The sequence below is a fragment of the Micropterus dolomieu genome, linkage group LG01, assembly GCF_021292245.1.
Source record: "Micropterus dolomieu isolate WLL.071019.BEF.003 ecotype Adirondacks linkage group LG01, ASM2129224v1, whole genome shotgun sequence".
In the NCBI taxonomy this organism is placed as follows: Eukaryota; Metazoa; Chordata; class Actinopteri; order Centrarchiformes; family Centrarchidae; genus Micropterus; species Micropterus dolomieu.
Genome location: NC_060150.1, coordinates 12,337,495 through 12,348,536, shown reverse-complemented (window position 1 = coordinate 12,348,536; position 11,042 = coordinate 12,337,495). Strand labels below are relative to the sequence as shown.

General features: G+C 38.3%; 1 protein-coding gene across 1 annotated transcript in view; it reads left to right on the top strand.

The window, feature by feature from the left end:
- The window catches only part of LOC123975929 (prostaglandin F2 receptor negative regulator-like), an 18,749-nt gene extending 14,362 nt beyond the window's left edge, over nt 1–4,387 (top strand). The window contains exons 5-6 of the mRNA XM_046057701.1: nt 2,318–2,381; nt 2,527–4,387. Coding sequence (XP_045913657.1) covers nt 2,318–2,355 — 38 coding nt within the window. The 3' untranslated portion in view covers nt 2,356–2,381; nt 2,527–4,387. The remainder of the gene's footprint in view (nt 1–2,317; nt 2,382–2,526) is intronic.
- The last annotated feature ends 6,655 nt before the right edge of the window (nt 4,388–11,042 follow it).

Genomic DNA, 11,042 nt, shown 5'->3' with positions numbered 1-11,042 from the left:
ATGCAAATGTTTACCTAAACACAATGTACAGCTAATAGGCACTGAAGGTGGATAGTTCCACTACACACAAAGTACAACAGACAGGCTATGCAGTCAATACCAGCGGCACACAAGTCAACAGGCGGTGACAAGCTGCCTGGAGCAACAGCTGGACTCTCCTTATGAGCCGGAGGTAATTAACGTGGTGATGAGCCATTGGTTGAGTGGAAAACAGAGGAACCAATGGGCGGTACAGATGTCAGCACCCCAGAAACCAGGAAGTAGGCGGGTCTTCATTCCCCAGGGACACAGCCTACTTGGTAGAGGTGAGACAGGGAAAAGAGGAAACACAAGGGTGACAGCGACAGCCGTGACAAAAAGGCAAAGAGAACAACTTTATTCTGAGGTATCAGGAGATGGATTACAAGCAGTGACATTGAGAGATATTTTGAATCCTCATGAGAACCAATCAAGGATAGTGGAAGCAGTCATGGATTTTATATCTGCAACAGGATTAGCCCTCTGAGAATGAAGGTGCTATAAAGCGATACCGAGACTGAACTGTGGGTGGCAGCAATATGCCGTAAGGCATCTAGTCTGCCGGAAAGCCAGTAGAAGAAGAAGAAGAAGAAGCAGAGAAAGGCGGGTCAGCGAAAAGACGGTAAACAGTTTCACTTCAGCTGTAGGCTACATGTTGCGGACCAGCTTGGCAATTTGAACTGGAGCATGAGTTTCAGAGTGGTGAGTTATTAATCTGTAACAAAAGTATCTTTCATCCATAAAGTTTTAACTGAGCTCTGTCTCTATGTCACAGTAACAACTTTATGTCCATTGACTGCTTGGAGGGTAGCTAGTGTTTGGAAGGGAGAGGAGAGGTGTGCTGCAGTCATAGGCTGAGGGCATGTCGGACTAGTCGCTCAGCGAGCATTATGGCACTATTTTCATTGTGATGTCACAAGAAAGGGAAGTAAAGGCTGTACTACAAACAAGCTGTTTTCAGGCAGTTCAGAGCAGTGTTTTCTGTGGGAGATGGAAACTTCCTTTGTGGTGGACTTTGGGCTTTTTCACTTTGCAAACCTATTACATGCACAAAAAAGATATATAACTCAATAAAGGAGAGGGAAAAACCATAATACCACCTCTTTAAAAGATGATTCCCATTATAGTTTCTGGCAGACAGAAACCAGTATTTGTATGCTGGCTTTCAGTTATCTCATTAACAACATTTCTTACACTACTTATCCGTTCAAAGACACACCAAACTCCACAACATTATCTTTAACTTATCTTTTACGAATGCTAAAGGTAATGTACTATGGAGGAACTATTCGCTGCCATTTTAGCATTATAACGTTCTATTACAAAATGCAAAACTTTCTATCATTTTATCTGAAGTATGGCTTGTTAAACTAGTTATTCCAAACTGGTCTAGCTCATGACATAATGCTGTAATAATTTTGATAGATTTTTCGCACATAGTATTGGCCAAACGTCCCCCCTGTTACAAGCCATTTTCATTTCTATAATAACTTGTTTTTAATGCACAGTTATTGTAATATTTTACATTTCATTTACATTTTCTAAGTGCGAAAATGTCCCTCACCCTACCCAGCATATGTATTTTAAGAAACTATTAATAAACAAGCATTATCTCAAAAAGGACATGTTTTATTCTAAGTCATAATGTAATTTCAAAACATAGACTTTAGAACAATTAGAATAACATTTGAATTTGGCCCCATTTATAACTTTTATATTTATAAATTTAATATAAAATAACACATGGGTGGACATCACACCAGTGAACAACAATGCCTTTAATTATTAAAGAAAGGCAACTCATACCCCCACTCGTGACAAATACATGCAAATATTTTAAACTTATATTTTAATATTTGACAAATAAATGCATAATAAAATAATATATACCAATACATGCTCCAAACATTTATTCATCTACGTAGACCTCTTACATCCACCCTATTACTTAGTGTTACTGTGCAAAACAGTAACAGGGTGGACATTTAACGCTAAAGTTTGCCATTATTGCTAATGTGATGAACAACAGAACACAGGAAGATTTTAAAGGTAAAAGTACCATAAATAAACACAACATAGAGACATTTAATTGCGGCCTGATTATCCTTAATGAATGATGAATGAAATAATACTAGTACCTTTTTCTCTTTATTTAAATTCCTGTAAAATTATCCTCCATAATGTAGCAATAGTTATAAGACTACTTAACTGAAGTGAATACTGTACCTTTATAGAAACTGCTCATTTATTTTACTAGAATATAATTTTGCTCTCTTCCCTTTCTCACTTTGTCTGACAGGATTCGCATGTTGTAAGAATACAAGGACAGGAGCATGAAGGAAAAGCAAAGAAGAGGAAAAGAAGTAAGAGAGACGTACCAAAAAGCAATGTTTCCACTAGTTTACTTATGCTAGTGTTATAAAATAACAGTATCCACATTTATCTTTTAATTTGTTATCTAAAGTAATAGATAATTCTGCATATTCTGGTATTTTTCTCTTATAACAGCCAGAATATCAGGTGTACCCTCGACATTGAAGGGATTGTGGCTGCTGGACTGGCCGTTAAACTTGAGACCTTAGCATTAGCTAACTAGCATCAAACATGGCTGCAACCAGAGAAGAAAAGAAGCAATAGAGTCATCTTTTGCTGGCAAAATTCATGGCATTTTAATCACTTCAAAAATGATATAGTATTTTCGACAGTGCTGCGTTGTTCTTATCTTTTCTCATTTCAGTTCTCATATATTTCATTTAATTTCAGTAAAGACCTGAGACCTACACTTAGCTTTAAGATAATGTGTTGGTTAAGCTAATCTTTGTTAATCTTAAATATTAAGTTTCCATCCATCCTAAATTGAGCTTATTGTTTCCTCCATTTTGTTCCGAATCTTGGACACACTTGTTTGGGGATGATGATTATTATCTTTTGTATTTTTTTTTTTCTCGGTTGTTTGTTTTTGTTTATCTGAAAGTTCACTGAGTAAGAAACCTGGATTTGGTTTATGTAACAAAGTAGACCTATCCATCGGTGGAAACTAAGTACCGCTACATATGGGGTATTGTAAATTGGCTCCCGGCTGACTAGAAAATTAAAATGATGTCACTTTTATTTAAGCAAAATACATTTTAAAAATATATTTTTTTGTAGCTAATGGAGTATTTATGTAGTATCATACTGTACTATCGCCACTTTTCATCAAGTACAGATCAGAATCCTCAGTTATCCCGTTTCTGTGCAAGTAATCCAGCTTGCATGTATTGTTCTAATAGTCCAGCTGGGTACTTCTTATTTCTACTGGTACTTGTGTGTACGTACACACATTTAATGTCTTTCATTTCGTTGCTGATGATATCTCACTCTAACTTTAAATAACAGGAAATTCACCCTCAAGCTTTAGTTGAATTGTGTCACAAATGATTTAACTGAGATGAACGGTTGTGTATCAGATCACAATCCTAGTTGGTTTTTGCCTTCGTTGTTATGTTTTCTTGTGTAATGCAACTTTGCTCATCACTGCACCAATTTATTTGTGTTGGGTAATGTGGCCTGTTTTTTAAAGACTGAAGAAGATACTCAAGATGTGCATTTGTTATAAGATATATTTCATAATTGTAATATCCTTTTTTAATTTTGCACTTTACATTACAATACATCGCTTATGTGCCACTGGTGTGGCACATGTATTACTCCATTTCATGCATTGTTTGATATGCTTATTCTGATATTAATTGTCTCTCAACTCATGCTAAATATAAAATACAAATGTTGTGTTGGGCCACATGTGACACTCTCATTATTGCATTTCTTTCTCGCAGTTTTTGTGTAATTTGTAAAATAATAATTTAAAAAACAATTTGCTGGGAAAATGTAACACAAATTGTGTTAACTCCAATGTTATAGCTCATATTAAGCAATTTTGCCAAAAAATATAAATATGCTCAATTGTACTTTGAGTTAATAAAATGAAATGGGGACATTTTTAAAACTTCTCAGTAGTATTGGTGTTGCAAGTTAGTGGCCAAGTGGAAAACCTTGCTCTCAAAGACACATATACAGATCAATGTGTCACTTAGTGCTCAACACTTGCCTAAAAAATAATCTAAATGTGGTATTCTGTCCTGCCCACATTTCCTTCCTGAGTAAAAGATAAAGATGTTTATGGTAATGTTATGTTCATGTTAGATAATTAGTGGGAGAGCTCTGTTAAAACTTCCAAGTTCTTATTCAGTGAATTGCAACGCCATTGAGCTTCTTAATACTTTATTATGCATTTCATTTCAGCTCTTCTGCATTTTCTCTAATGTTTTCCAAGTTTTTGTGAATTTCAGCTCTTTTATGCAATTGAATTAAAGTCTTTTGCATTTCCTGCAGTGTTTTGCAAGTTCATTTCAGCTTCTAGTTTAGTTGTCTTCACTCTTTATTATTATATATAACAACTTATATATATTTTCCAGCTTCAAAATGTACATCCTGTTCAGGAGATTTATGCTATTACGTTCATTGCTGATATGTGTAATGGTAAATGAAAAAAATGAATGGGTTTCATTGGGAGTAGAGGCTCAACTTTCTTCCAACATACTCAACTTTAAGAGCTATGTGCAGCTACAGACTCCATTTGAGTTGCAGAAAAGATGTTGATCTTTCAAAGTTGTATGTGGTGTTTGCTAAAAAAAAATGCTTAGTTAAGGATCTGTGTCCTTCCAAAGTGAAGGGTTTTTACAGCTTTTAGCATACTTTACCAATGTGTCATGTGATCGCTTAGAGTGGAGACAGGAGGATATAGTAGACCAGATGTTTTTTTTGTAAACTGCTGCCAGTCATGTATATTTATCTCCATAAGCAACAAAGGATGAAATTGTGTCCTTACTAGCAGGTTGTTTGGTAGTTCAGTTGGTTGAGCAAATGTCTCTGGAGGAGCATCTCTTATAGAAAGTGTAATATTGACATATTGGCTTAATTACTTTATATATATATATATAAAATAAACAAAAAATTTGGATTTCAAGTTCAAAACTGAAAAAATTAATTCAACACAATCAAAATCTGAAAAGACAGCAACAACAGTGTCAGTCTTTTCTTCCTTACAAATTTGCTCCAACCTAGTTAAATGTTGATGAAACACGAATATAACTTTAAATATTAACTTTTCTAATTAGTGACTTAAATACTGTACATTTTGGAGTAGTTGATGCTACTTTGCTCTTCTACTCCTATTAGACTTTTTACTTCTTACTTTCAGATAAGGATTTAACTTTTAAATTCATGATTTAAATGATCATAAAATAAAATTGTTTGCATACCATTAAATCAGTGCAGCTAACATAAAGGCTTCTTTTCCTTTTGTGTGAGCACTGAATGAATGTGTACACCAAATGTCCAGTAGATGGAGATATTTCACCAGTTATAGTACAGTTTACTGTTTGGTTGAGGCGGCTGACTTCATTTTGAGTAGAGTACCAGTCAAAGCCTGTGGAGTGGCTGCCGCTATCTTTATATAGAAACCTGAGATTAATCTAGTGGAAAAATAAATTACACTGTTGATGCAGAGGTTGGATGGTAAATTTTGAGTAAATATCCCCTTGATGCCTCCTTGGAGATCAGTTCCAGCGTTTCCTTCTCCTAAAAGAGTTGCATGTTTAGCAGTGGTGGGCCTGAATATAGGAAACATAGCTACAAATCCTGCTGATACCCCGCCAAAGAAACTTTAAATCCTTTCTTGTGCTTTGGAACACACAGGTGCCATTCTTCGTCTGGGCCTGGAAAAACCAGCTGAAACATACCTGTGGAGTGTTTTAGGAGCTGGAAAGACCCAAAATCCCAGAGCTTTAAGTGGACCTTGCTCTGGGTTAGTATCGGTATCTTCTCTATTTGTGGGAAAAGATCCGCAATTCTTGCTTTGGTCCTGGGAAATGCATCAGCAATTCTTCCCTAGACTGAAGCTGCCGTTTCTCTCATGGGCCTGCCTATGAAATGTTCAAATATTCCAATGTGTCGTGAAAATCCACCAGCACTGCTTGCTCTGACTGTAGAAAAACCAGCTGCACATCTTCTGTTGATTAATCTTCTTCTTTTCCAAAACTCACTGTCCACCGTCCCATGGACTGTGGAAAACACAGGATGTGGAAATATCAGCCACAATTGTTGCATGTGTTCAATAAGTGGCAACCAGTGATATTGCTGTGATAATGATAAAATCAGCTGAATTTCTTGCTCTGGTCTTCCAGGAACCAGCAGCAATTCTCCCTCTGCTACCGTACAAATAAGGTACCCAAAATAAGGTCCCACGGGAAGGGAGGGACTTGCTCTCTATAGTGGAAATTAAGGCTGATACTGATATCAGAATTTCAGATATAAGCTATTTATATAACAATCATATACCCTGTTAGATGCTGCGTTACTCATGTCCAGGATGTACTGGTCTAGCTCTCTGTTTTAAGGGTGTGATCCTCCAGGCCCATGAGTATTACCCAATTAGGTATAACTGGGGACTGTTTAAGCTGCAGTTAAAGTGATTCACCTAGCTTCTAACTGTCGTCAACTGAACACCTATCCTGAAAAGCCCTAGAGCCAAATAGTACTTCAGCCACATCCCTTAGCTCTCTACCAATTCAATCACTGCATTGGTGAAGAAATAAATTCAGTGTTTAAATGCAGTGATTATAATTGTATTGCAACATTGAGCAAGGGCAAGCATACAACTTATACTGATTAAAAATAGATATGTTTAAAATTCAGAACCTGATTAAAGGGGCTATATGTAGTTTTTCAATGAAGTCACTTATTAATAAATCAAAAGTTCACTGCCTTATTGTCAACGTGCTATAACCTCACTTAGAAATGAAGCACACGCCTGTTTTCTCTGTTGCTTGGAACAGCCACTATTCTGCTTTTAATGTGAGGACACCGGGTCGGGATGTAGCCCTGTGCGCGCTCTTGAGCCTCAACAATGCGGCAAACGAAACGCAGTCAACTCACACCATAAAACCGGCTCCCAGCAAAACACAGACTCCAACATTAACTCTCCATAAGGATGAAAAACAATGAAGGTTTATGTGATGAAGCTTGTCAGGACAAACAGCATCAGAAGACCTGTGAAAACAGTGAACATCAGACAGGCTGGAATCAAGGAGAGTCACATTAGCTCATCAGCTAACGCCGATCAGTTGCTAACGTAATCCGGTGCAATATATAATATGTAACGTCATGTCTTTCTACATTACATCACCAGCATACTCGATCCACATTACTTTCCTGTGTACCACCGGTATTATGAGAAAGTGTTGATTTAGCCTGCAAGAAAGGATGTAACTGTACAAAGCAAATTTGGAGCTATTTGTTGATCCTAGCCTTGATGCAATACAGTAGCAGTCAGCTAACATAACTTTAAATATACATCAAAGAAATAAACAATGAGAATGTGGGGTTCTATTGTGGGGAGAATTTGACTCATACGGGCAGCTAATGAACGCAAGCTAGGAGTTTTAAGAGTTAAAGATAATCTATTAACAAACTATTGGACATCACTGATCACAGAATGCCTTGGTTTGGTCTTACTGTTTGTCGTTTCTCCCAGCCAAGTTGCTGGTCGGCGGCCTCACGCTGGCGGAGTTCTGTGCGTTCTCGGTTAGGACGGCTTAAAACCGTCGCTTTCTCTGCCAGGGAATTGCTCTGGAGGTCCGTCTTGGTCGGCTTATTGAAGAAACTTGCAGTGGGGACCTTTACAACCCTGGCTCGGGTTAGAGGTTTGGTCGTCCTTTGTTACTGCTGGCGGGCCCACGTGACTGGGTCAGGCTTCAGTGGGAGCAGTGTAAGTTAGCTCGACGAATAAAGCTTAAAAAGAACTTGGTCGTTCTTGAATTAAACTAGTGTAACTTAACGGTCTAATAACTTTTAACAAACAAAAATTAATAAAATAAAAAGCAAGTAGGTTGCTGGGAACGAGGGAAAAACCGAGGTCACGGCGCTTCACGTGTGTGGCTTGAAACGAACAAAGAGCCTTCGCTGCGCCGGGTCGAACTTCTTAGGGTGCTCCCGGGAGAGGGAGCACGCTGAGCGCGTGCCGAAGTGCAGGTGAAGAGGGCAAGGACAAGAGGAGCAAGAGAACAAGAGAGCGAGCTGCTTTTGTTTGTTGGGGCGTGGTTCCCAGAGGGCAGTCCTTTGTTCCCCTGAGGGAGGGCTTGTTTCCGGTTTCCTGAGACACGTCTTTTTTAACTTTTGATATGTCTATTCAAAAATCTATTTGTGCATATTGTAATCAAATATCTTCCCGCAATCAAACCTTAATTGTCAAATGGTTATACCATTCTTAGCTTTAAGCATTTGATAAAAAGGAAAAAAATTGTCAGTAGTTAAACCTTAAAAGGTTAGCATTTCATAGGAATCACATCAGATGAGAGGAACTTAACTAGCTTCCTGGATCATATTGGTGGTTACACATTCTTACTTAGAGAATATAAGCAAGATACACGAATGACATCAGATTATGAACAGGTAAATACAGAGTGACATTTATACATTAAACGGCATTTCAGAACGATGGCATGTAATACTTATTTTGTCCAGTTGAGCTCTGGTTCCATGACGATAGCTTTAATTATTCTTTCAACACAATCATTTGCTCAGGAGCTGGGAAATTTTGTTATTTAACATTAAATTCGAGCTGGAAACTTGATTGAGTAGTATAGGATGACATTTCTTTATCATATTATTTCTAAAGGAAGTGTCAGAAAGTGTTGGGAACAAAGCACTGGTTACAACAAAAAAGGAATAAATGTCAGGGATCCTTGCTGCAAATACTGCAAAATTAACTTATTTAGATTCTTTTCAACAACAAATAACAACATGGTAACATAACTACTCAAATGGAGTGGAGAGACCTAGTTAAGTAATTTAAAGATTATTTAATTAAACAAGTTTTGAGGAGACAGTACTCCTTGTTTATACAAAGAAATTCAGGGCTGTCCTCTGGTGTCCTGGAGTTTCTCACGCCTGGCGGTGAGAGGAGAATATCCTTTGATATGAGATAATTAAACAAAGAGGGAGGTCAGTTGCCATGGTTACGTGTGTGGGGGGCAGTTTAGGGTTTTCTGCCCTCTCTTAAAAAAGAGTTCTGATAGGCTGGTTAGTGTTTCTTTGTCATTTTAACAGTCAAGCACCGAACCTTGTTTTGGCTGCTGCCAAAGGTGGCCAGTTTTACGATCGAACTTCCCAGAAACAGCACTTAGGGAAAGCAAACCCTTCACCTCCTCCTTTGGGGTCTCTTCAGCCATCTGTTGAGGGTTGATATCTTAAACCCCCTCCTCTTTCTCCCAGGGAGAGAGAAGGAATTTGGATTATAAAATGCACAAATCCACACTGTTTGTTCACAACATTAACAAGAAACTATATAAAATGGTGTTGAAGCATGGCATTAATATAACCTAAATAAAAGGAAAATCAGTGAGTATTGAGGAAGATTAAAACACTGCAAATTAACTTTCTTTATGGATTCTTCTTTTCAACAACAACATGGTAATATAACTACTCAAATGGAGTGGAGAGACCTGCTAAGTAACAAAGATTATTTAATTAAACAAGTTAATAGGCACGTTATGAGGAGACAGTATTCATTTGTCCCCACAAAGGAATGTGGGCAGTGTCCTTTCTCCAGCGTCTGGAGTTTCTCACCAATTCACATCTGGGTGTGAAGATGAGAATATCCTTTGATGTGAGGTAATTAAAGAGGAACTCTGTTACACTGCCCTTTTGGTCTTGGGAGTGTTTAGAGGTTATTTAGTTTATGGCTGCGGGGGTCAGTTAGTCTCTGGGTAATGTTAGTATTGTCATCTTAACAGTCATGCATAGAATCTGTTATCTCAAATTCACCGGAGGTGGTAGGTTTTATGGATGAAACTACCCAAGCAGCACTTGGGAGCGGATCAAACCTTTCACCCCCTCCTTTGGGGTACTGCAGCTGTCTGTTGAGGGTTTGATATCTCAACCCCCCTCCTCTTTCTCTCAGGGAGAGAAAAAGAATTTGGGATCTCCAAATTTATTTGATATAAAATGAACAAATCCACACTGGCTGATCACTACAAAAGCCTCTGCTGAGATTTATTCACCAAGTAGAAGGAACCATGAGAGATGTGGCAAAGGGGTGTGCTGTCTTCCTGGATCTCCTAGTCCATAACAATCTCCCTTTTTGTGGTGTTCAGCACATGATTGCTTTCTGAGATGACAGAAAACGCGTCGCACTTTCACCTGCCACCGTCTTATATACAGTCTGCAACATGCATTTTACTGACGGCCGTTTTACCAATGCATTGGCGAAGGCACCCACCACACCCCCGCGTTAAAGTAAGCACACCATAAAACATGAGTTATCGTGTGCAGTGCGTAACAAGACCATCCACTGTATGATTGATAACAGCTGATACCTACGGTGGCCGGGAAGTGCAAATCAACATTACAAAGACTGAAACACTTTTGCAAAGCTTGAGACAAAGTTACATTTTGGAAAACATTTTTACCCTACCATAAAACACAATTACATGGGCGAAACACTTTTACCAAGGGCAAAACATTTTTACCAAGGACAAAACAAATTAACATTTTAGAAAACAAATTAGCAAGACGCAAAACACTTTTACCCGTCCCGAAACAAATTTACAAACGATCGATCCCTCACGGAAAGGGAATGTACCACATACCGGAAGTGACGAGTGAGCGCGGTTAATTCGTGTTTTCAATGTGGAGAATATGGCGTGAATATGAAGCATATAGGAATTTAAGTTTTTGGTGACCGAACATGGACTGCGACCGAGGGATGTGTTGCCCGTTTTGTGGTAAACACATGAGCAGCTTAACACGGTTTTGCTCTACGTGTGGTCGGTGTTTGGAGTTTTTAAAGGACGCGAACCAGACGGAAACACAGGGGACTTCTCGACAGCCGGACAGTGCTAAGCAAAGTAAGTGTAGCATAATGCTAGCTATCTGAGGACATATGGACAAAATTGGGTAGTAATGCTAATGATTTTTCGAGC